The sequence below is a fragment of the Lissotriton vulgaris genome, chromosome 5 (genome assembly GCF_964263255.1).
Source record: "Lissotriton vulgaris chromosome 5, aLisVul1.2, whole genome shotgun sequence".
NCBI classification, from domain to species: Eukaryota; Metazoa; Chordata; class Amphibia; order Caudata; family Salamandridae; genus Lissotriton; species Lissotriton vulgaris.
In genome coordinates, this window is record NC_141693.1 from 1780702980 (window position 1) to 1780730347 (window position 27368).

The window sequence follows — 27368 nt, forward strand, 5'->3', positions numbered from 1 at the left end:
GGATGCTTATTTCCACATTCCGCTACATCCGTCCCACAGGAAGTACCTCCGGTTCACTATCCAGGGCACGCATTATCAGTTCAAAGTCCTACCCTTCGGAGTCACAACTGCCCCAAGGGTGTTTACCAAGTGTCTGGCGACAGTGGCAGCGCACCTCAGGAGGCAGAACATCCATGTCTATCCCTACCTCGACGACTGGCTCGTTCAAGCCAGGTCGGAACAGCAGTGCGCCGCGGACATGTCAACTACCATTCATCTCCTTCACGACCTGGGTTTCTCGTTGAATTATCCAAAGTCACACCTTCAGCCGGCACATGTCCGGCAGTTTCTGGGTGCGTCAATCAATACCCTGACGGCCAAGGCGCAACCAAACCAGGTCAGGATAGACGGCATACAGTCTCTAATCCAAAAATTCAGACCGGGACACTCACTGCCAGCAAGAGTGTTCATGCAGTTGATAGGCATGATGGCCTCCTGCATCTTCATAGTCCCGCACGCACGGTTGCATATGCGCCCGCTCCAGGAGTGCTTAGCAAATCAGTGGACCCAGGCTCAGGGACAATTAACAGACCTAGTGTTGGTTACCAGTCGGGCATACAACTCTCTGCATTGGTGGACTCCACACAACCTTTGCAAGGGCCGACTGTTCCAGGAGCCAGTGCCACAGGTTATCCTGACAACGGACGCATCTCTCCAGGGATGGGGAGCTCATCTGCTCACTTACACAGTGCAGGGACTATGGACGACGCAGCAACAGAAGATGCACATCAACTATCTAGAACTGATGGCGATCTTCATGGCGCTCAAGTCCTTCATTGTACATCTGTGTAACAAGGTGGTGTTAGTCCGGACGGACAACATGACCGCGATGTACTACATCCAAAAGCAGGGGGGCACCCACTCACCACAGCTGTCTCACCTGGCTCAGAGCATGTGGAAGTGGGCCATTCAGAGGAACATCTTCCTCATGGCAGAACACCTCCCAGGGAAGGACAATCAGATGGCGGATCTGCTCAGCAGGTACAGCCATCAAATGCACGAGTGGGAGATACATCCATCGGTACTCCAGCCGTACTTCCAAAGGTGGGGTCGTCCAGACATAGACCTGTTCGCCACAAGGGAGAACACAAAATGCCAAAGCTTCGCCGCCAGGTTCCCACACCCCCAATCGCAGGGCAATGCGATATGGATGAACTGGTCAGGCAAATTTGCTTACGCTTTTCCCCCGACACCTCTGATACCACTGGTGGCGAGAAAACTACGGCAACACTCGATGACACTTATCCTAGTTGCTCCAACGTGGGCGCGCCAAGCCTGGTACACCACGTTCCTCGAACTCTCAGTGGTGCCGCATCAAAGACTGCGCCTCACGCCCAGACTTCTGACGCAGAACCATGGAGAAATTCAGCATCCAGATCCGCAACAGCTCAACCTGGCGATCTGGCTCCTGAAGTCTTAGAGTTTGGATACCTCAACCTACCTCCTGAATGCATGAACATCATCAAGGAGGCGAGGAAGCCGTCAACCAGAGCATGCTATGCCGCAAAGTGGAAGCGTTTTGTCATTTACTGTGCGGACAATGACATAAACCCGCTAGATGCATCTATCCCTAACATCATTTGCTATCTGTTACACCTTTATAAGTGCAAACTAGCGTTCACTTCTATTCGGATACACCTATCCGCCATCGCAGCTTACCTTCAAAACAGGCAGCATCTCTCAGTCTTCAGGGTGCCTGCCATTAAAGCGTTTCTTGAAGGTCTGAAACGAGTCATTCCCCCAAGAACACCGCCAGCTCCGGTGTGGAACCTCAATGTGGTCCTCACCAGACTGATGGGACCACCATTTGAGCCACTGCACTCGTGTGAACTGCAATTCCTGTCGTGGAAAGTTGCTTTCCTAATTGCGATTACGTCACTAAGGCGGGTTAGTGAGCTGCAAGCGCTCACAATACAAGAGCCTTTCATTCAAATTCATCCAAATAGGGTAGTGCTACGTACTAACCCCAAGTTCCTTCCAAAGGTGGTGTCACATTTTCATCTCAACCAAACTATCGATTTGCCGGCATTCTTCCAGAACCCACAAACAGTGGCAGAAAGAATGCTCCATACGTTAGACGTACGGAGGGCATTGATGTACTACATAGACAGGACACAACACTTTAGGAAGACGAAACAACTCTTTGTTGCCTTCTCACCACAACACAAAGGCAACTCGATTTCCAAAGCGGGAATAGCCAGATGGATTGTTAAGTGCATTCAAATCTGTTATCAAAAAGCCAAGCGCACTTTAACAATACCCCCAAGGGCACACTCCACACGCAAGTTGGGGGCATCCATGGCTTTCCTAGGAAACATTCCTCTAGAGGACATTTGCAGAGCAGCCACGTGGGTTACACCACATACCTTTACAAAACACTACTGTGTTGATGTACATTCCAAACAGCAAGCGGCTGTAGGGCAGGCTGTTCTCAAAACACTTTTTCAGGTTTCTGCAGCTGGCACGGGCAACCGCCGCTAATGGAGGGACTGCTATGTATTCTATGCTAAGATATGAATTTAGCAGCCCACATGCCTCGAACTGAATATGCTACTTACCAGTATGCATCTGTTCTTGGCATGTAGGGCTGCTAACATTCATATCGCCCACCCTCCTCCCCGGTGCCCGTCGCAGCTGCAGATATACTATTGTATTCAATCATTAGCATGGACATCCTTTACACTTTTCACTCCATCCTCTGCCACAATGGCGAAAAACAATCTGGGGATGGAGCCGATGCCCATGCGCACTGTAGTCCAGGGGAGGAGCCACCCATCTCAGGATACTTCGAAGACTCTTCCAGGACAACAATGTGCGATCATCCGGACCCAACACTAGGTGGCGATCTAATGCTAAGATATGAATGTTAGCAGCCCTACATGCCAAGAACAGATGCATACTGGTAAGTAGCATATTCATTACAACCCACCTAGAGTCATACTTACAAATAACCCAATACCAATTACCAATAATCAGTTGGTTTGGCAGTGTAGAAGGTCCAATCGTTTATTATAACAAACAAACTCTGCCAGAGGAGCTCCTTGCGACCTAACCCCACGAGGTCCGCCAAGAAGACTGCTGGCACATTTTCAGAACATCACATATATACTGTTACATTTTGAAACCGTTACCCAAGATGGAAAAATACAAGTTGGTACAGGTTGGTGCAGAAGGAAAGACCATATATGGGAAACAAAGCGCTCTTGGTTTAGCTTCTCTCATTATAGCAAGGTTGTGAGGGTGACTTTCTTCTGCTAACTCCGAGAGAGTCCGCGCAGCACCCCTCGGAATGTGCTTATCCAGCCTCCCCCTTCTACTAATAACCTTGACAGGCCCCACGTGCAGAAACAACAGTTTGCAACAGTTGGGCTATTTCTCAGGGGAACGACTTTGACAAACTGCGAGGATAGGGCTTGCTAATGCAGAGATCGAGCGAGGCCGTAAAATGGCGTCGGTCAAGTCAAGCAATGCTGTCTATTCTAGATGCAAAAAAAGAAAAAAATGCAATATGGTGTATGCTAGTTTCTAGATTAGATCACTTTGTGCGTGTATTAATGTTTGTGTTTCTTTGTTAGTCTTACTAGATGCATCACGCTAATTATCAAAACAACTATATGTTTTGCTTGACCTAAATGAAATTCTGGTTCCTCAAGCGGGCTAACTGGACTGTTGTGAAGAAGCCCTCCACATCATTAACAATGATCACTGAGTTGCTGAATTATGTAGACTGGGATGCCATCCTCCAATTTGCCCTGGGCCAGAAGTTGACACATGACTCGCATACAACTATGATTTTCCTGGACTAAACTGGATTAGTTCAGCAACGGTATCCATCCTTTGTGGGGGCAAAGGAGAGATGGCTTGAACTGAATATCAAATACATGCTGTTGGTGCACGAATGAAGGTCATATACAAGTCGTAGTCCTTGTTCTTCGACACACCTGAAGCAGTCTTTGCATGGACTGACGAAACAGTGTGTCGCTGGTTGCATATACCGCCTTCTTTGGAGTCTGACTCCTCCCAAAGTGACTGAAACAGTTCAAAGAAGTCTACATCGAAGTGTTGGCACTGTCAACGCTCTAATTTGCAATCTCAACCGCAGGGTGAAGATCCATAACATGAATAAGGCTGGGATGGCTGTGCTGGCTCCGGATTTAGTTCCGGGTTTGGACTTAGGCCCTGCTCCTGTGCCATGATTCTAAACTAGTTTACTCCTGTGGGGTTTCCAAGCCAGACTACCCCCTTGGAAGTACATTCCTGAAAGCTTCCAGAGACACCTGTTCAGGGGAGTTGCCAGTCTGACGCTCCATTGGGTGGGATACCCCTGGGCTCCCCCCTCCAGCGAGGCAGATACTTCTTGTTTGACAAGGTATTGGGTGGAGGGTTTGTTATCTATTGGGGTTGGTTATGTTTTCCCCTGACTCAGATGCACTATGATCCGCAGGCACTCTGGCTCCACATGGTTTCCTTTATAAAAATAGAAGGCTGCACATACATATGGTGATGGGACCGGGATAGTCCATGTCATGACATGGAATGTAAGGGGGTCTCCTTGACTAAATCAAATGTGGGGCGATATTACAACAGGCCAAAAGGCTTGAGACACATATTGTTGTTTCAAAAAACTAACCTAATGAGGACGAAAGTGCAGTGTCTGGCACGGTTTTGGTTTGATCAAACTTTCCACTGGATTTGTTCGGGGTTCACGGGACACTGTGATTCTCATTCACCATAGGGTTCCCTATAGGCCTACTAAAGTATGGATGGACCTGGGTTGGAGATATACCCTGCTGACAGGGCTGTTGTACGGGAAGTCGCTGGCGATAGGCAGTGTTTAGGACCGCCCCCACCACCCCCTTCCTCTCCCTCTGGACCTGACATTTTGTTGACAGGATCATATGACTTAGGGAGGAACTTCCGGCCGGACTGGCGGTAGGGGGACTTGAATGATGTGATGGTACCTGGTGAGGACAGTTACAGTTCGGCCGCACCCTTTCACAGCTCCGGCAACTCCAGGATGCGCCTTCTGGATTCCTCCTTGGGGTGGACGAACGCATGGAGGTTTTATCTCCCTGTGGGGCCTAGCTATACCTTCCTCTCTGCGGTTCATTGGTCCTTCTCCAGATTAGACTACCTCTTTCTCCCCAGCCCTTACATCCACAGGGTCTCGGGGTTGCGATTTTGCCACAAGGATTGTCCAATCATTTTCCTGTGGCGCTTACATTTCATATCGGTCTCCATTGACCCCTGTTCCAGTGACGTATGTCACCCTTGCATTTAAATAACCCAGCATATAGTCCGCGCTTTATCGGTCAGTCCCTGAATACCTTTCCTTTAACACTGATACAGCTCCTTCTGGAGTGGTTGTATGGGAGGCCCTGAAACCCACACTACTTGCACAGGGGAATGGCGTTGTAGATCCGTAAACGTGGTGGAGTTAGAAACCCAGCTGTGGGACCTGGAGGATGAGGTCAGGCGAGGCGGAGGGGAGCAGGTCCGATGCAGACTACATTTTTCCCAGCAGCAGCATCTGATTTTAGAGGAGGTTTGGATGCCTTAGCAGGAGACGCAGAATCAGATATATCAATGGGGCGACAAGTCTATTAAAATGCTTCACCACCTATGTCAGGTCGCACAGACGCTGGTGCTCCACGATGCTGAAGCCTGGTTAAGTTCCGGCCCCCGGGAAGTGGCTCAGGCATTTGCGGAATATAATGAGACCCTCGATGCTCAGCGGGAAGTCCCGACCCGCGACCAAATTGATGATTTTGTATGCACCATGCCTCCCCGATCAGTGTCAGACTTGGTGCGCAAACAACTTGAAGAATCCATCACTGTAGAGGAGTTGATCTGGATGCTGGCGAGTCTTCGACCGGACTCCAGGACCTAATGGGTTTCTGTGCGGGTTCACGAAGGCCTACATACCCCTGTTGGAGTTGCACTTGCTGAGGGCGCTGCATGAGGCCTTCATGTTGATCCTTCTGATTGATTGGCGACATGCAGAAATACTTAGTTTCCATAAACCAAGTCGTCCTCCCTGGGACCTGTGTTCGTATCGGCCCATCTCGTTATTGTATGGTGAAGTTAAACTGTCAGACAAAATACTGTCCGATTGCCACCTTCAACATATAATGGATCTGGTTCACCCGGACCAGGCCGTATTTATGCCGGGGCGGACAACCCGTTATAATATTCGATGTGTCCATAATGCACTGGCCAAGGCGCCAGACCTGGGTAAACCAGCGCCCCTCTTATTAACCGATATGGACAAAGCCTTTGACTTGGTTCGCTGGAAATACCTATGTTCGAGGCATGTGGGCTGCTGAATTCATATCTGTGCATAGATCGCCGCCTAGTGTTGGGTCCGGATGATTGCACATTGTTGTCCTGGAAGAGTCTTCCAAGTATCACGAGATAGGTGGCTCCTCCCCTGGACTACAGTGCGCATGGACATCCTCTCCATCCTCAGATTGTTTTTTTACGCCATTGGGTTCGGATGTACTTTCTTTAAACTTTTCTTCGGGGTCGTCGGTATTGTTATTTCGATCGGTGCCGAGTACTTTGTTCCACTTCTTTTCGAGCAGGACGTCGAAGAGGGCCACGTGGCCTTTTCGACACCAGTGGCCCGATCGTCAATGGAACGGAGCCCGTTAAAACGATGCCCCCTTTGTAATTCTAAGTACCCACACATCGATGCACACCCGGTGTGCAACAAGTGCCTATCTCCGAAGCACAATGAGGCCAACTGTCTAGCTTGTGCTCAATTCAGGTCGAAGAAGACGCTTCGAGTTCGACGCCCAGTGAGGCAGACGATGACGAAGCCAGCGCCCGACCCAGTAAATATCTTCGATGAAGAAGACTAGGAGGTCGTCGAGACTGAGGATCCAGAACAGCAATCGGATCCCGGTTCGGAGCATGACTCTAACTACTATGAAGACGACGAAGAAAATGTCAATTTCCACCAAAATCACCAGAGGAGTCCCGCAGGGCTCCTGTCTCAGCCCCACGTTATTTAACGTTTATGTCTCCTCCTTAGCAGATACTATGAGGTCTTTTGGGTTTTCACCCATCTCATACGCTGATGATACTCAGCTGTTGTTTACCTTTAAGACCTTTACCCCGGAGGTAAGACAAGCTTTCTCGAATGGCATGACTGCGGTCGCCGGCTGGATGGCCAGGAACTTCCTCCAGTGCAATGTGGGGAAGTCGGAAGTCATGCTGTTCGGGGAAGCAAAAATTCTGTGGACCCCTGACTGGTGGCCTACGAGTTTGGGAGTGGCACCTTCCCCCAAACAGGTGGTGAAAAATCTGGGGGTCCGTCTGGACCATGACCTCAATCTTGCACATCATGCCAACACCACGGTGGGGTCTTGTTTTCATACCATCAGCCTCCTTCGGAAAGTGTTCCCTCTTCTCCCTGAAAGCACAAGGAAGACCTTGGTCCAGGCCCTCGTATTGAGTCGCCTCGACTATTGCAATGGTCTTCTTTTAGCGGCCAACGAAGGAGTGCTCAACAAACTTCAAGTGGTTCAGAACACCGCTGCTCGGCTGGTGACAAATGCCCCCCCCAGAACACCATCTCTGGCCTTTCTCAAAGAACTCCACTGGCTTCCTATCCGGAGACGGGTGGAATTTAAGACCTGCTGTGTGATTCACAAAAGTCTCCATAATCTAGGACCGCTCTATCTGGCCGAAAAATTTGTTCATCATCATCCCCTTCGTGATTTACGGTCCAGTAATCAGCTGCTACTACAGATTCCACGACATAACAAGACCAGACAGGGAGGACGTGCTCTTTCGGTTATGGGCCCGCGCCTGTGGAACAACCTCCCCCTCACCCTTAGACAGTGCTCTAATCATCTAGCCTTCAGGAAAAGCCTTAAGACAACCCTATTTCAGTTTTAGTGCCGGTTAGACCTGTTCCTCTCAGCACTGCGCGGAGATACACCTTCGGGCGCGTTATAAACCCATAAATAAATAAATAAATGTCGAGGATGAAAACGTTGACGATGTAGGGGACGACGCAACAGCCATCGGAGCCGTCGATGACGACTCGAGCGATGAACCAGGCCCAACCGTGAGTACGGGGCCCGGTACAGACACTAAAAGACTTCCAGGGGCTCAGGTCGAGGCATCGCCAGAAGGCCTTAGCCAAGATCATGACGAACATTCTATAGCCCCGCGTCTCAGCCCGGCTAAGAATATAACACACGAGCCATCGGTCGAACATTACCAGTCACTGGCTAAATCGAAACCGAAAGCCATGGAGTCGAAAAAGAAACCGAAACTGCTGGAGATAGTCTTCAGATCAAACGGTTCGGATCCTTCGGATTCAACAAAGAAAACTGTCGAACCGAGGATCGGTACACTGAAGTCAATGACTAAAGTCAAGCACGTCGAACCGACGAAGTCGACGTCAACGGGCATCGACACAAATAAGGGACTCAAGTCTCAGAAGGTTCTCGATCCGAAGCAACAAGTTGACAGGCCACAGTTCGTCAAAGGCCTCGAGCCAAAGACCAAGAGCGGCTAGAAGGAGCACGTCGAGTCAAGAGTGCGCCTCCAACGCAACAGGCGCCGAAGTCGACGCAAGGCCAAAAACGTATTGGCGAAAAGACAAAGTCGGTCTGACCGATGACGACGCCTGCCCCGAAGAAGGTCTGTCAGTCTACAAAATCTATGCCACCGATCAAATTCGGACTGCCCCCAACTGCACGGCCTAAGGCGTTCGAACAGAAAAGTGGGATCGAAACGTCCAAGAAGGTGTTGATGGGGAAAAGGAGTCATTCTCTACAAGAGGACATTGTGTACCAAGAGCCCTTCTATGATGAGCAGTCGAAGTTACAAATCGACTCCGACTCTGGCAGACTTATTATTTATCAGAAGAAGATCAGGCCAGAAAATCCTCTTGAAACAAATAAAATTCCACTCAAAAAGAAAAGGGATTCTTCCACATCACCTGTTATTTTTGAGACTGTAAGGTCCCATGGCCAAGACACTTTTGCATACTCACCCACACGCACTGATGAGGATGTGGGGGTATGACTACAATGAGGAATTTAATTATCCTGTGGACACCGATCAGGATGACCAGACTCAAGCCTGGACAGACCCTGTAGACCCGGGGTAGTCACAAACAATTCCTGAAACTCTTACTTATCCTGTCAAAACTTCGCCAACAGAGGATACAGCTGCGTTTAACGCATTAATAGAAAGGGCAGCAAACAATCATGATGTGGAGATGCATGCTGACCCAATTGTAGAAGACTTCCTATTTGACACTTTCTCCACTTCAGAGAAATCAGTCAAGACATTGCCAATGTTGAAAGGTGTCCTTAAACACGCAGGAGACATTTTCAAAGAAACCACAAGAGCAAGGGTTGTTAACCCTAGAATCGAAAGAAAATACAGACCGGCACCTGTGGACCCTACATATATAAAGGGACAGCTGCCATTGGACTCTTTGGTGCGATCTAATGCTCGTAAGCGTGCCAACTCACAAACCACTGGTGATGCTCCTCCTCCAGACAAGGAGTCTAAGATACTAGAGCCTTCTGGAAAAAGGGTGGCTGCTCAAGCAGCTAATATATGGAGAATTTCTAATACACAAGCCCTATTAGCCAGATATGATAGGGCTCACTATGACACACTAGAGCAACTGCGACAACATTTGCCTGATGTCTACAAGGAGGGAGCAGAAACACTGATACAAGAGGGAAAACTCATATGTAACGCATCCATTAAATGTGCGCTAGACGCAGCAGACACCGCAGCCAGAGCCATCAATACAAGTGTCCTGCTCAGGAGACATGCGTGGTTACGCATCTCTGGGTTCAAACCTGAGATTCAAACCACATTATTAAATCAGCCTGTGAACACTGATTATTTATTTGGTCCTGATGTGGACAAAATATTAGAAAAAATGAAAAAGGACACAGACAGCCAAGTCTATGGGTGCCTTGCAGTCACAACAATTCAGGGGAGGCTCCTTTCGTCGCTCAGGTAACAGAGGAGCTACACGAGGCCAGGCATCCCAGCAGACTCCATACAATAAAGGGAGCACGCAGACCACCTATAATAAAAACAATAGAGGTGGATACCGTGGGAACAGCAACACAGGCAGAGGACGAGGGAATAACAACACCAGATCCTCCGCCAATACTAAACAGTGACGTCTTGTCACTGCCACCAGACCATGTAACACCGGTCGGGGGACGATTACAACAGTTCCTGCCAGTCTAAGAAAGCATTACCACAGACAGGTGGGTAAGACAACTTATCCAGTACGGCTATTGTCTAGAGCTACTACCCAACATACCTCCAAGACACCGTCTTATGTCCGCAGAGCACATACCCTTATTGCAGCAAGAGGTCATCAGCATGCTGCAAAAAGGGGCCATAGAACTCGTACCTATAGAACAACAGGGTACAGGGGTATACTCGCTGTACTTCTTAATCCCCAAAAAAGACGGGTCTCAGGCCAATACTGGACCTCAGGCCCCTGAACCAATACATCTTGTCAGAACATTTTCACATGCTCACTTTACAGCACGTTCTACCATTACTCAGTCAGGGAGATTTCCTCGCAAAATTGGACCTAAAAGATTCATATTTCCACATACCGATACATCCGGCACACAGGAAATATCTCAAGTTTACCATACAGAATCAGCACTACCAGTTCAAGGTCCTGCCTTTCGGAGTGACAACAGCCCCCAGGGTGTTTACCAAGTGCCTAGCGACAGTAGCTGCGCACCTACGGAGACAGCATATTCACGTCTACGCCCAGCAATGTGCCAGCCACATGTCCCGCACTATTCACCTCCTACACAGCCTCGGATTCTCATTAAACTACCCAAAGTCTCATCTTCAACCCCCCCACGTACGACAGTACCTGGGAGCGACAATAAACACTCTGACAGCAAAGGCACAGCCAAACTCTGCAAGAATCAACAGCATTCAATCACTGATTCAGAAATTCAGACCTCAAAACTCGCTCCCAGCACGGGTGTTTATGAAGTTGATAGGCATGATGGCCTCCTGCATCTTCATAGTCCCTCACGCGAGACTACACATGCGTCCGCTTCAGGAGTGCTTCGCACGCCAGTGGACCCAGGCTCAAGGACAATTGAATGACCTAGTGTTGGTGACCGGTCGCGCATACAACTCTCTGCATTGGTGGAACCCACAAAACCTTTGCAGGGGACGACCGTTCCAAGAGCCTGTACCACAAATAGTGCTGACGACGGACGCATCTCTCTTAGGATGGGGAGCGCATGTCCTCCATTACACAGTGCAGGGACTATGGACGACACAGCAAAAGAAGATGCACATCAACCTGTTGGAACTAATGGCAATCTTTATGGCAATGAAGGCGTTCATGCAGAAGCAGGGAGGAACACACTCTCCAAAGTTGTCACATCTAGCGCAAAGCATGTGGAAGTGGACCATTCAGAAAAACATATTCCTCATGGCGGAAACACCTCCCAGGCAGGGACAACCAGATGGCGGATCTGCTCAGCAGACACAGCCACCAAATGTACGAGTGGGAGATACATCCCTCAGTGCTACAACCGTATTTCCGGCAGTGGGTTCACCCAGAGATAGACCTGTTCGCCACACGGGAAAACGCAAAATGCCAAAGCTTCGCCGCCAGGTTTCCACATCCGCAGTCTCAGGGCATTGCGATATGGATGAACTGGTCAGGCAGATCTGCGTACGCTTTTCCCCAACCCCACTCATACCACTAGTGGCACGCAAACTTCGACAACACTCCATGACACTCATCCTAGTTGCTCCAACGTGGGCAAGGCAACCATGGTACACCACGTTCCTAGAACTTTCCATGGTGCCTCATCAAAGGCTGCGACTAACACCCAGTCTTTCTAACGCAGACCCATGGAGACATTCAGCACCCAGATTCGCAACAGTTGAACCTTGCAATCTGGCTCCTGAAGTCATAGAGTTTGGTTACATGAACTTGCCTCCTGACCGTATGAATATTATCAAGGGGGCAAGAAGACCTACGACCAGAGCATGCTATGCGGCAAAGTGGAAACGATTTGTCATTTATTGTAACAATAATGACATAAATCCCCTAGATGCTTCAACTCAAAACATCATATGTTATCTGTTACATTTACACAGATGCAATCTAGCCTACAGTTCCATATGTATACATTTAGCTGCGGTTGGCAGCTTATCTTCAGAACAGACAGCACCTTTCACTCTTCAGAGTGCCTGCCATTAAAGCTTTCATGGAGGGACTCAAACGAGTGATTCCTCCAAGACACCCACCTTCACCTGTCTGGAACCTAAACGTGGTTCTAACCAGACTGATGGGACCACCTTTTGAACCTCTACACTCGTGTGAAATACAATTCCTAACGTTTAAAGTGGCTTTTTTAGTGGCGATTAGATCACTTAGGAGAGTTAGTGAGCTGCAAGCCCTAACTATTCAGGAGCCATTCATCCAAATTCACGCAAATAGGGTAGTGCTACGTACAAACCCTAAATTTATGTTAAAGGTGGTATCCCAGTTTCACATCAATCAAACAATGGAACTGCCAGTGTTCTTCCCGAATCCAGATTCAGTGGCTGAAAGAGCTCTACACACACTAGACGTTAAGAGAGCTCTCCTGTACTATATAGACAGGACAAAACATTTCAGAAAAACTAAGCAACTGTTTGTTGCCTTTTCACCGCAGCACAAAGGCAACCCCATTTCCAAATCAGGTTTAGCCAGATGGATTGTTAAGTGCATACAGATTTGTTATCAGGAAGCTAAACGCACATTAACAGTTCCCCCAAGAGAGCATTCAACATGCATACCTAGGGGCATCCATGGCTTTCCTAGGAAATATTCCTCTAGAGTACATATGTAGAGCAGCCACATGGTCTACCATACACACATTTACCAAACACTACTGCGTAGATGTACACTCCAAGCAGCTGTCGGACAGGCTGTTCTCAAGACTCTTTTTCAGACTGCTGCAGCTGGCACGGGCAACCACCGCTGAGGGGGAAACTGCTATACATTCTATGCACAGATGTGAATTCAGCAGCCCACATGCCTCGAACGGAATATGCTACTTGGGATAGAGCGCCTGCCTCTAGCGGCCAGGGTGGTCATTCAACTGTGGTGGTATGATGTTCAGTGAATAGGATGGTGTGTAGATTGATCGGGGAAACACTTTATGGGATGGGACTGTACTGCGCCAAGTGGCTGTGTTGTCTGGGTTCTGGGAGTAGGATCTCATGGGCCTGCCCACTTTGGGGCACATCATGAAAAGATGTGTATTTAAGACTTTCCAGCACCGACAACTGGAATACCAGCTTCATCGCAGCCAATTCTACAAATATCTACAACTCACCTCACCAGACATTGGTAAATTGTCTCATCTGGGCCAGGCTTTGGAGTGAAACGCATCATTCGCTGCGGTAATGCACAGGGCGGCGGAGTTCCATGACCTTCAGCTCCCTGCTGTCAAGGCAAGTCGAATGTCGAAAAGAAGCCCTCACCAACATCTACTGAGGCTCTGGGCTAAAGCCTGCACAGGGGCTCCTATGCACCGCATTATTGCCGAACCATATTGTCCCACTCAAGGGCACCCAGCCTTTCCCAGCAGCCCTCCCAGGAGAGCCTGGTGGTTTAGACATCCATGGCCAAAATAAACCTGGGCACATTCTCTACCACACCACTGAAGGGACTCCAAGAGGCTGGATTCTACTGGGAAGCGTATCTTTTCTTCCACCAGCCTTGCATTGCGGCACCACATGACTCTTGCACTGCTATTCACATGCATTGTGGGATTCGGTCGCGCAGCTGCTTCCTATGCTGCCTGAAAGAGGGCAGTGCCATTCTCAACCAGGCTTTACTGGATGTCAGGTATGTGGCTAAGTTCACCCTACGGTGTGGACTGGACACCACTGACTAACTTAGTAGGATAATGGCCTCGACAGTGGCACTTGGCCACTACTCTTGGTTATGGTCCGCTGTGCTCATAGGGGATGTTTAGTCATCTCCGATTGACGTGACATTTGATGGGTCCCTCCTGCTTGGCGATAAGGCCGATTCAGTACTTTTGTGAGCGCAGGGTCACCACCCAATCTTTAGTCCTCTCCCTTTCGGCCCAGCCGCAACCGCAGTCCTTTTGTCCCTACCGCAGCACAGCTAGTTTTGGTCGTCTACAGTAAAAGTCCTAGCCACTACAACAGCTAGCTAGCACAGTCTTTTTGGGGAAGGGACCGCAGAGGCCAAAGAGTTTGCAGGAACCGTACCTAGCTGCTCAGGCCCCAGCCGCTGCAGCCTCCAAGCCTTTTTTAGTATGCCCTTCAACAGGCACACCCAACCTGTGGGGGAAGTATAAAAACATGACTTGTCCCAATAGCCCAGCATCACATCGGACTGTTAGGTGCTCCAGATTGTGCACAAGGGGCACGACCGACCATGTGTGGACACCCCTCAACCTTTGCTACCATTCCAAAAATGGCTGACGGAGAACCATCTCTCTTTACTCTGCCAGGAAGAGCTGCCAAGGCGGCTATTGCGAGGGTTCAAGTAATAGAGCGGGAGTGTGATTGTTATTACAGGTATTTTCTGGTACCGAAGAAAAGCTGAGACCTCCATCCCATCTTAGACCTGCACCCTCTCAATGACTTCCTCCGGGAAGAGAAGTTAAAATTGCTCACGTTGGCTCTGGTTTTGTCTGCTCTGGGTCCCGGAGACTGGCTGGTAGTGTTGGACTTGCAGGATGCTTATTTCCATTTCCCTGTCTTGCCTGCCCACGACATTACTTGTGGTTTACAATAGGCCACAAGCACGGTTAGCCGTGTTCAATTTTAGTCTCAACGGCACCCCTCGGGCGATGCTGGTGGTTGCAGCACAAATGCGGAGGTCTGGAGTTCCAGTCTACCCCAACCTCAATAACTAGTTGTTGAAGAGGGGCTCGCCACAGGCTGTCATCTCCCACCTCCAGACTATGACCGACCTTTGCATTTGCAACTGTTTTTCATCAGTGTGTCAAAATCTCATCTGAGACTCTCTTAGTCCCTTTCATCAGAGGCAAATCAGAGGTCTCTGGTTCCACATAGGGTGACAAACTGAAGTATGCAAAAAAGTGATGGATAAAATGTTTGAATTAATCTGAGCCACTGGTAATTTCTTAGGCGCATCCCACTCCATCGTTATTTTGCATACTTCAGTTTCTCGCCTTACGTGGGACGGCTTTACCCAGATGTGGGTCAGTGCACACTTTGTCATACTTCAGTTTCTCGCCTTACGTGGGACGGCTCTACCCAGATGTGGGTCAGTGCACACTTTGTCACTGGACCCAAGCTGTACCCAGCTGATCAGCCTGTAGCTAGGCCGAAACCGGTCCTGGGTTGCTTGTGGTCTGGTTCAGGGAGGACCTGGCTTGGCTGATCGGGCTGGACTGTTCCCAGTTGAGCAGGGTGAGCACTGTTTCGCATATATCTTGGTCCAAACTGAGGTGTCATGGTGTGCAAAATAATGATGGACTGGAATGTGGCTGGAGGAATTACTAGTGCCTGGGATTAATTCAAGCATTGCACCATCATTTTTGCATGCTTCATTTTGACATCCAGGTTCAGCATGACAGGCATTTATGTATGTTCAGTCCCCAGGATTTTTTGGTCTAGCCAGTCTGCTGACCCACCTCCAGGGATTTATTCTAAGGTGAGGAATCTGCAGTTTGATGTCTCTATCAGATGGACGAGTCAGCTTACCTTTCGTAACGTCTTATCTGGTAGAGACCTTATCTGAAGGCACATTCCCAACTCTGACCCTCTGTGAACTGGGCTTCCCCGCACTCCCCAAAAGATCCAGCTAGATTCTACAAATTGGTTACTACTGGTACATTGGTTTTATCGTGGCTCCCCATTTTTGGCCAGAAACAGTCGCAAATTAACAGATGTTGGCACGGTAGAGTGGCGCTTATGAAGGCACTGTGACATCACTTCCAATGTAGATGGTGTTGACAAGATGCTGATTGATTCTACTTATCAGTGTGCAGAGGTAACTATGTTAAACCTTGAGATGTAGATATTGAAGAGTTTGTGTCAGATTTGTGCTAACCCGATTACAATAGGAAATCAGTGTTTAGATGAAAATTACACTTTCACAAATCCTGCTAAAGATAATAACGTGGTGGTGTACCAAAGACAGACCGGCTAACAGAGTTGTAAAAAAGGATCCAAAGTTGGTGTTAGCAGATTAAATCGACGGGAGTACTTTCATAAAGAAGAGATATTCAATTAGTGTTGTGCAACCTTTGATATTTTGTGAAAATAGATTCTCTCAATCTTTTTCAGTAATTGACATTGGATAGGAATTTCTCCTGTTAATTTAATGCTCTCTTTTTGAGTGGATTGGCTTTGTAACTATCAAATAATGTAATTGAGATCCTTTGGATATGCAATTGTAACCCTCTGTCTACTAATTATCGATTTTCATTTTTGGAAAAAACTTGGGAACCTTGTGGATGGGCCTCCCATGAAAACGCGATTTTAGGAATATGAATGTCTGACATATGTGAAAACGCGAGTTTAGGAATATAAATGTCTGACAGGTATAAATCTTCGGTGGATGAAAGTGTATAATTAAATGACAAGGTCAAGATATTATTTATGAAGGGCAAAGGGGATTAAATGCTGCTAGGGTGTGTGCTCGCTATCAACAGATGTATTGATGCGAATTGCTGATGTTCTCATACACCAGTGATTTCTTGGCGCTGAATAACAGGAACACCGCTTTCAATTAATTGCAATATGCCTGCTTGAATGTCCACATTTTAAGAGTGTGTAGTTGTCTTGCTCAGCAGTGAAAAGTAAATTCTGTAACCCAATTTTGCGGACAATTAGAATTTGTTATGGTAAGTGCAGGAAGGTAAGTGCATAGTCCCCCCGACGCCCACCCACACACACACACACGTTTTGCCTGACAGCTGATGCAAGCTGACTTGATGTGCCCTGGGCCCCTGCCAATCAGGTTCCCAGGGCCTGTGTTCTTTCTCAAAACTGTACCTTTGTACCCACAATTGGCACATCCATGGACACCGGTAAGCCACTTGTAAAAAGTACCATGGGTACCAAGGGCACTGTGACCAGGGAATGCCTCTAAGGGTTGCAGCACCTGTTGTACCCATCCCTGTGTGCCATGCCTGTGATCCACTGCCTGAGGCCTAGCTAAGTCACCCCTCTAGCAGGTTGCACTAGCCCTCAGGTGAGGGCTCAGTGGCATGCGCCCTGTGCCCCTACAGTGTCTAAGCCCATTCTAAGAGACTGTAAGTGTAGTAAAGCCATAAAGAGTATATGGTCTGGGAGTTGGTCATTACAAACACCGCAGCTCCATAATGGCTTTACTAAAAACTGGGAAGTTGGTAGCAAACTTCTCAGCACGTTAAAGCCACAGTAAGGCCAATGTGTGATTTAATGTAAAATGCACTCAGTGTGCAACTTAGAGATGCTGCCTGAAAATCGACCAGAAATGGTGTGGTTCCTGAATGGCTGCCTGCAATTTGCCACCACCAGACACGTTTCTGGACCCCTGAGTCAAGAGCCTCTGCTCTCTGGATCCAGAAACAAAGCCCATCCTGGGCAGAGGTGAGATACCTACTTCCCCAGGTTGGGCTGGGTCCACAAAGGGGAAGCTTCGAAGGCTTATAGCCTTTGGAAGCTGTCCCTGTGTCTTGCTGCCCCCAACAACTTGCTCCCACTGATTCTGGTCTCCACTTTGGGTGGGAGAATCGGCAGGAAAACCAAGCTAGGAAGAGAAGTGTGTCCACCTTTGCCAACCTTACCCCTCAGGTGGGGGAGGTGAGGTGAAGGACACCGCTCAGTCCCCTCCTATTTGGGGATGGAGGGGACTCTGCCAATTAGGGAGATGCTAATGCCTAGTCCCACGGTAGTGTTGCATAATAGGAGGTGTAAACACAAAGAGATGTTGGGCAGAGCACTGAAACCTTTCAGACAATCACCCCCAGTCACAGATCTGGGTTGAATCTATCATCATTCTTTAGCTGACTTCGCCACCTCAGTTCAGACCCACCTATATGCAGATCAGTCTTGACCCTTTGCCTCATGGGAACAGTCCAGCCTGAACTGCCAAACCAGGTCTTCCCTAATCCAGAAACATACATCCTGGAACTGGTTTCTGGGTAACATGAATATTAGGGGGTGTATCCACCTCAAGGAAGGGGCCCGTTGGTCCCACCCTGCACACCACTTTCATGCCTCTAAATCTAGTATTTAGGGGTAGCCATGAACCTTGCCTCCTCAGATTCAAAGAAAAAAGACCGGAGAGCCATGCTAACCCAGGAAGAAGAGGATAACTACTGCTTTGGTCCCAGCCTATCCGCCTCCGACATCCTTATAGCAAAGAAACCTGCCTAGCTAGTAGCCTCCCAGAGACATGAGAAATTGCCCTGCACTCGCCTTACAGACTGTCTCCAATAAGCACCAGATTTGCTCAACAAAGACTGCAAGACTAGAATCCTGATTCAGGCGATTCTGCACCCGACGCCCCCAGCCTGAGATAGTTTGGCACAACACCACGAGGAGGTCTCCCCAGCGATCCTGACACGGGATCTGGTGATTCCTGCGACTTCCCTCAAGATGAAACCTTCAGCCTCAAACTGAACAGCCCCTGATTGCGACAGGAGCTGGTAAGAAAAACTGATGCCAGAATACACCCCTGCAGCCGACGCCCCACGGTCTTGGGTGGCCCAACAGACTGTGTCCAGGCATACCCCAAGTACCTAACTTACCTCTCCAACCGGTGGTCGCCTTCAGGAAGTGTCCATGCCAGAGCTTGCAGCAACTTTGCAGAACCAAAGGTCTCCATTGAGAAGCACAGGGCCCGACGTCTCTTTGGCACCCTACACCTGGTCACCCCAATGGCGCAGGTGGTTCAGCTCCTCTACTGATCTTTGTCCCCTGCAGTGCTGACCTTAACCTCAGGAGCTTTGCTCTCACACCAGAGTGGCCTGCTTGTAAGCAGTCCCTAGCCGAAGGCCCCCTTAGCCTCATTGGCTAACATTGGGCCCGCACTCTGCACCTAGCCGCCACAGTGCCGCTGGTGGCCCAACTGGAGTGCCTGCCTAGACCTTGGGGACCCTTGATCCTAGCCCACAAACTTCCACTCGTAAGACGTTTACTTACCTGCAAAACCAATAACCATTTGTTCCCATAGAAACCCATGTTATGAGATTGTGGGCCTAAAATGTTCTTAGTGTTGAACTGTTGTTTTGTAAGGGAAAACAGAAACTTTAATTCAAAGCCAAGAAACTTCTTACATACCTTGTATGGCGAGATCCTTGGGTGTGGTATTTCGCATACCACACCCAGTACTCAAAGTAATGTAAAGGTAACTAAAAAGTATTCTAAAGGAATTACTGTGTAATTCAAACTTCTTTTTAAAGTGATACCAACCTGTAACAATTGCAAATCCATCCTCAAACGCATTTCTCTGTAAAGGTTTACAATTGAAAGTATACTTTACCTACCTGTACCAAGTCCTGCTTGGTTCTAGAAATCAAATACTAGTATACATTTTTTATACTTACCCAATTGGTCTGGATTCAGTCTGAGTGTATGTATCAGTCTTGATTGAGTGAATACAATAAATGCTTAACACACCCTCTGGATAAGCCTAACTGCTCGCCCACACTACCATAAAGAGCGCTTTTAGTACTTACCTAATTTAGCCTCTGTTATACCTCTGGGGACTCCCTGGACTCCTTGCACACTATACCTTACTTTGGGATAGTATATACAGAGCCAGCTTCCTACAGTAAGGTTTATTACTAGAGTCAATAACTCCTAGCATGAATTTCCATAACTACAAAAATGAGTGACATATTTGTGATATTTCTTTAAGTGTTTTTCATAGTCCTTACCAAAAGAATTGATGGATCAGGGTAAAGTATACTTTTATTAACAAAAGAGAAAACAAATTATTTGTATGTATAGTAAATAGGTATTTGTAGTTTTCTTTCAGTTGGTCATTTCATTGAGCTTTAGTGCACGCTTCAAGTAAAACATTTAGTTACAGTCTATATTCGGCTGTTTTGAGCAACATTAATATCTTATAGCTCATGTAAAGTTGTCAGCATTTTGTATACTATCTACCTTTAGGCATGGCATTGAGATACTTTCTTAATTTGGAGGCCCTTTTCCTATGGGTCGTTTATTTCCGCAGATCCATTCTATATAGTTGTTTGGGTGCATCTTATTAGGCATTTCTTGCATGTCTAGTTTAGTATTGGTTCAGGTTATGTTGCTTGATGTTAAACAACAACAAATTACGTTGATTCTGCAGAAGTCTTTAGTTGTAGTGTGTTTGAGTGGGTGTGTCAAAGGAAGTTGTCATTTTTCTTTCACTTGGGTGATCGTATAAACATTTGTAAATTGTTTTCTAGACTGCATTGCTTGTGTTAAAGCTAGATGTGACCGTATTCTTAGCAAATTATTAATCTGCGCTTATAGCCTATGAATTTTAGCATGCATTATTTCATAGATTCAAGACAGGAGGGCCTATCCTGAAAATACATTTGTATGTAGTAAATGTAAATGGAATTTGTTTATGTAGTCGGTAGCTATCGTGAAAATGTGGCTTTGACATAGTTCTCCCTGACCTATTCTGGATGGCCTGGAATATTTAGTTGCCCTTTGACTTTTTATACTGTTGACTGACCAAACCAGCATTTAAATTGAAAAATCTTTGTCTAGACTATATTAATTTTTTTACAATTTAGATATGATTCTTGCTTTTGCATAGTGATGATTTTGCCCTGTCATCGCTTACTGTAGTGAGACGTCGAGTGCTACGTCAAAGACCTAATGATGACGATAGTGACAGTGAGGAAGAACTTGCAGCATTCTGCCCGAAGGTAATGACACATTTCATTACAAGTGTTACAGTTAATTTGTCTTGCTCTGTACAGTTCCATGAAAATAGTCACTCTTTGCTATAGGCTGTATAATATCAGTTTGCTCTCCATTTGTTTTTTATGTGTAATATTTATGATTGGAAAACAAATATTTGATTTAAATGCATTGGTCCTTAGTGAGGAGAAACCCCTTTAAGGCTCCTTATAACTGTCCTTGTAATTGGCACAAATGAATTATAATAGCCACTGTTTACAATCCTACATTAACTGACCTCCCTCTTCATGTGAGGAACACCCATTCCTTTGCTTCAGTAGTGGAAGCGCACAACAATAATGTTATGTACTGACTCTTTACAATTCTTTCCACCTGGCTGCATTACCAGCAACTGCTTTGCTAACTTTTTAAATACAAAGATTTCCACACCTGTATGACTTTCCGCATGTATATGTTATAGGTGGTATGCACCCACCCATACACATATGCATGCTCTCAAAAGTTACCTTTTTCTGCTAAATGGTGTAGATTGAAACCTGCGGTTTGATGTTTACACACACAAAAGTCTATATTAAACTGACATTGGAGCATTTGGACATCGCTGTTCAGTGTCACGACATATGAAATCTCATTGTTACTCTCACCACTCAGTGATTTTATAAAATGTTCTAGGATGAGGGGAACTGCAAAGTTCAGTATACCGGTAGCGGGCCACAAGCGGTGGTTTCGGTTATCCTAAAACCTTACGTTGGAACACAACACATTCTCTTGTTTCTCCTTGAGGCTGATTGGTGGAATTGACATAAGTTTTTGACCTGAGCAATGACAAAGTATTGGAAAGAATACTGGACTCGTAAGTAAAGTCCTCCATTTATCACGATTGACCCTGTGCTGGACTGTGCAGTTTTCCGTTTGCTTTATAAGGAAAAGTAGCCAGGAGTTTGAAAATCAGGTGCCTGCTGCATACTCCTGCCATCTAGTGTTGGGTCCGGATGTTTGCACGTTGGTTTTCTTCAAAAAAGTATTTTCTAGTCATGAGCTAAGATGACTCCTCCTTTCGGCGATAGTGCTCATGAGCATTGTATCCATTGTTAAATTGTTTTCTTTCTGCCAACGGGTTCGGATGTGATTTGCGTCACTCCGGTTTGAACCTGTCCTTCAGGTTCTCGGTGCGCAATCCACTGTACCCTCGTCGGTGTTCTCTGTGTAGCAAATAGGTCTGAAAACACAAAGAAGAGGATTGTGACACTTGCCGATCGTTCTGATTGAAAAAGACTTTGCGGGATCATCTGGCTCGACGAAGAGACATGCAGCGACAAAACATTGAATTAGTGCTGGAAGGTTAATTAATACCAGCATTCTCCTTAGACAACATGCATGGCTTAGGATTTAAAGATTTAAACCATAGGTTCAGCAGTCTAACCTAAATACTCCTTTTGACAGAGCACACTTTTTTGGACCTCGAGTAGATGATGCATTAGAAAATATTGAGAAAGATACAGAAGTAGCGAAGTCTATGAGAGCTCTTCTGACCCCATCTATCGGAGGCTCCTTTTGCCGTTCATTTTATAGAGAAGGGTCCAAAGGTAATCCCTCAGACCCCAATGCCGCCTCCTATAAATCCAACATTCAACCCTCTCCATCTACAGGTTTCTATAGAGGAGGGTATATAAGAAATAGCTTCTAGGGTGGGGGTAAAGGTACGGCAACACAAACTGCTTTGCCCAAGACATTTCCCCCCCCGATTATTTTACACCTGTTGGGGGAAGACTTCAACAATTTCTACCCATTTGGCAATCAACAACATCAGACAAATGGGTGTTAGATATTATCCAACATGGTTATTGCCTGGCTCTTACCAGCATTCCTCCCAATATTCCACCTCACAATCACAAACTCTCGTCACAACACCTACAGCTCCTCCAACAAGAGGTACCAGCTCTTTTAACAAATGCATTTACTCTCTGTGCTTCCTAATACCCCAAAAGGATGGGTCCCTAAGACCCATTTTGGACCTAAGAAGGTTAAACCTGTACATACTGTCAGAACATTTCCATAGGGTTACCCTTCAGCAAGTGCTCCCACTTCTACAGCAAGACGACTTTATGTCCACACTAGACTTAAAGGACACATACTTCCACATTCCAGTTCACTCAGCACATCGCAAATATCTCAGATTCTTGATAGGAAATCACTATCACTTCAAAGTACTCCCGTTCAGAGTTACTACTGCACCCAGAGTGTTCACAAAATGTCTAGCAGTAGTTGCAGCTCATCTCAGAAGACAACAAATTCGTGTCTTCCCATATCTAGACGATTGGCTTGTTAAAGCCAGCACACACCAAAAGTGTTTGCAACATATTCAGACTACATTAAACCTTCTCCATCAATTGGGCTTTACAGTCAATAAGCAAAAGTCTCAGCTTCAACCTTCACAAATGCAGTCCTATCTGGGAGTGAGACTAAACACTTGCACAGCTCTTGCCTCTTCCATTGGCCAAATTTCAACATCTTCAAACTCTGGTACTAAAGTTTCAGACCAACCAATGCTTAACAGACAGGACTAGGAATGATGGCATCCTGCATTGTAATAGTGCCTCATACAAAATTACACATGCGTCCCCTTAAGGAATGCTTAGCACGTCAGTGGAATCAATAGCAGGGTAAATTAACAGATCTAGTGTTGGTAGACAGCTGCACCCATCGTTCTCTGCAGTGGTGAAACACACAACTTATCAAAAGGACGCGGCCTTTCATCGACTCTGTTCCACAGATCGTACTAACAGCAGTTGTAGCTCTCACAGGTTGGGGTGCCCATCCACAGAATCTAACAATTCAAGGTCTAAGGGACAACGAGTACAAAAGTCTCCACATCAACTATCTAGAGCTTCTATCAGTGTATCTAGCACTAAAAGCTTTTCAGCCTCACCTCATAGAGAAAGTTGTCCTAGTCTGCATGGACAATATGACAGCCATGTACTCAAACAGGGGAGGGGGGACACACACTCTGCAACTGTCACTCCTCTTTCAGTCCATTTGGCATTGGGCAATTCATCACAGAATTAATCTTCTGGCAGAGCGCCACCCAGGAGTGACTAATGAAATTGCCGACCTCCTCAGCAGGATGCAGCAACAAATACACAAACGGGAACTTAATCCCCAGGTTCTCCTTCCATACTTCCAAAAATGGGGATTCCCACAAATAGATCTGTTCGCCACAGTAGACAACTCAAAATGCACAAACTTCGCCTCCCGGTCCCCACTCCCTCTTTCCAGAGGCAATGCTCTATGGATGAATTGGTCAAGGATATTTGCTTATGCTTTTCCGCTGGTTCGGACGCTCAGGCAAATATCACTCACACTGATTTTAGTGGCTCCCACATGGGCCTGTCAACCTTGGTTCACCACACTCTAGGAACTATCAGTGGTTCCACATCAAAAGCAGCACCTCAATTCCAGCCTTCTCACTCAGAATCATAGAGAAATCAGACACCCAAACCCCAAGGAGCTTAATCTAGTGATTGGACTCCTGAAGTCATAGTGTTTGGTATTGATCCGCTAAATGAGTCTATACAAAATATTATTTGTTACCTTTTGCATCTACAGCGAGCTGGCTTAACCTATACATCCATTCGGTTACATTTTGCAGCAGTAGCCGTACATTTGCAAAACAGACACCACTTCTCTTTCTTCACGGTTCCAGTAATTAAGCCCTTTATGGAAGGTCTTAAGAGTAATACCACCCAGAGTACCTCCTGGACCAGTTTGGAATCTTAACATTGTTCTTACAAGACTCATGGGTCCACCTTTTGAGCCACTACACAATTGTCCTTTACAGTTTCTTTCATGGACAGTTGCCTTCCTGATCACTTCATTAAGGAGAGTTGGTGAGCTACAGGCATTAACTCTAGAAGAACCCTTCTTTCAATTTCATAAAGATAGAATAGTTCTTCGTTCAAACCCAAAATTCCTTCCAAAAGTAGTTTTTGCTTTTGATATTAACCAGTCAGTTGAATTACCAGTGTTTCCTCAAACCGATTCGGTGGCCGAAAGAGCTCTTCACACACTTGATGTCAGAAGAGCGGTATTATACTATATTGAAAGGACAAAGGATTTTCATAAAACAAAGCAACTGTTTGTTACACATGCTACACCTCACAAAGGCAATCCTATCTCTAAATCTGGTATTTCTAGATGGATTGTTAAATGTATTCAAACTTGCTATACTAAAGCTTAAATAACTTTTTCCTCCTAGAGCAAATGCCACTCGTAAAATAGGAGCGTCTATGGCCTTTTTAGGTAACATTCCCATAGCTGATATTTGTAGAGCAGCAACATGGTCCAAATGACACACCTTAACCAAACATTATTATGTGGATGTGTTGGCACGTCAAGGACAAGCAGTGCTAAAGACACTTTTTCAAACAACTGAAACACTTACTGGCTAGCCACCGCTTTAAGGGAATACTGCTATATAGTCTATGCGAAGCATGTGTATCGACAGCACACATGCCTCGAACGGATTATGTTACTTACCCTGTAGGTATCTGTTCTTGGCATGTAGGATTCACATGTGCCCTCCCACCTCCCTGGGCACCTTTAGTTGTAGCAGTTCTCATTATTTAGATTACATATGCATGAACATCTCTATACTACAGTTACTTATTCCAGTCTAACCTTCTTGTGGGGAAAACATTCTAACAATGGAGTCGATCCTCATGCGCACTATCACCGAAAGGAGGAGTCTCCTTACCTCGTGGCTGGAAAAGACTTTTTCGAAGAAAAACAACTTGCAAACATTCGGACCCAACACTAGATGGAAAGAGTATGCAAAGCATGTGAATCTACAGCTCTACATGCCAGGAACAGATGCTTACAGGAAAAGTAACATAATCCTTTCCAGCCCAACTTATGTCTGGAAAACATCTATAATCTGATGTTCTCTAAATTGAGAAAAATAGTGCAAATATCTTCTTTACAATCTTCAGTTCTAACTTACTGTCAGTATCCATTTCATGGTTTTAAACCAAATATATATGTTGCATGGTGAACTTTAATGTGCGTGTTATGAAAGAAAATTGAAACATGGGATTCTGCTTGAAATTGCTAGTTGAATGGTCAAGTACTTCAGATACACTTGAGTGCTCCAGGTCCTCTAAAGCATTTGCTTATTTTTATTTGTAATTTTTTCCAGCTGGATGACTCTGCTGTTGCTAAAGAACTGACAATTTCGGACTCTGAACATTCAGATGCTGAAATATCTTATACTGAAAATGGAACATTTAATCTATCCAGGGGGCAGACTCCCTTGACTGAGGGGTCTGAAGGTAAGACTAGATTTTACCCTGAATTTGTCCAATCTGAGATCCTTCCAATCCAATAATTGTTCATTTTTAAATTTTGGACTTAGTATCACCATTGTTTTGTTTAGCATCTTAGAGCATAAACAAATAGTTGAAACAAAGCTTCTGCAGCTTAAAATTTGTACATACTGGTAACAGATTGTGAAAAAGTCAATTAATAATCCTATGTCAAACTGGTACAGTACACACTAAATGAATACTACAAAAACCTTGAAAGTAACACAAAATATTTTTTATTTTTAGGTTTTGGCATAATTCCAGGCACTGATATAGTGCACATTTTGCCTTCCTATCTTCAAACCCTTGTGTGTAATTGAAAATGTTTTTGCTTAATCAGCTTGAGCTTTCCCTGCCTCTGTCTCTCTTTCTGCTTGCTTTAGCTCCCTTATCCTGACAAGCTATCTTTTCACTTACTTTAGGTCAGAGCTCTTTTAGGGCTAGTGGTCAGCTAGTCTAAGATTTGTTACTACCTGCTTTTCTCCTTTTCATTTGCATAACTGGGTTCCATTGTATCCCTTCTTCATGTTTGTAAACTATCCAATTAAATGTTTGTGTAGACTTACATTATTTCCTCTCCTCTGAACTTGCAAAGATGCATGTTCAATCATGTAAAACACAGGGTCATATGCAAATCTTGATTATGTGCTATTAGCTTAAAAAAGTAACCACCTCCTCCGTTATTTGGATCATTTTTTATATCCATAAACTGGAATTCTCCACACATGGATTTCTAGGAACAGCAGTTTAAAAAATATTTTTACAAAGAAAGCATGCTCCTAAAAGACAATATTTCTACTTGGTCTTTTTTGGTTTTAATAGTTAAATCCAGTTAGTCAAATTCACACCTTGGTGCATTTGACTGAAAACGCCACTGCTCTACCAAACCCCAAAACTAAAGGGAAAATATAGTATCTAACAAGATGAACACATACTGTACCGATTAGACAATGCACGTCTAGAAGCTGCTACCCTTCCCATCATGCAGTTTAGGGTCAATGCGAGAGTTTGTTTTTCCGTTTCACCATAAAAGGATCCCCAAATACGGTTTCCTTTTTCAGGCTA

The 27368-nt window shown here is 46.1% G+C and overlaps 1 protein-coding gene across 1 annotated transcript in view; it reads left to right on the forward strand.

The window, feature by feature from the left end:
• The window catches only part of RETREG3 (reticulophagy regulator family member 3), a 318375-nt gene that overhangs the window by 221120 nt on the left and 69887 nt on the right, over positions 1-27368 (forward strand). Inside the window, exons 7-8 of the mRNA XM_086924101.1 lie at positions 20869-20948; positions 26138-26270. Coding sequence (XP_086780227.1) covers positions 20869-20948; positions 26138-26270 — 213 coding nt within the window. The remainder of the gene's footprint in view (positions 1-20868; positions 20949-26137; positions 26271-27368) is intronic.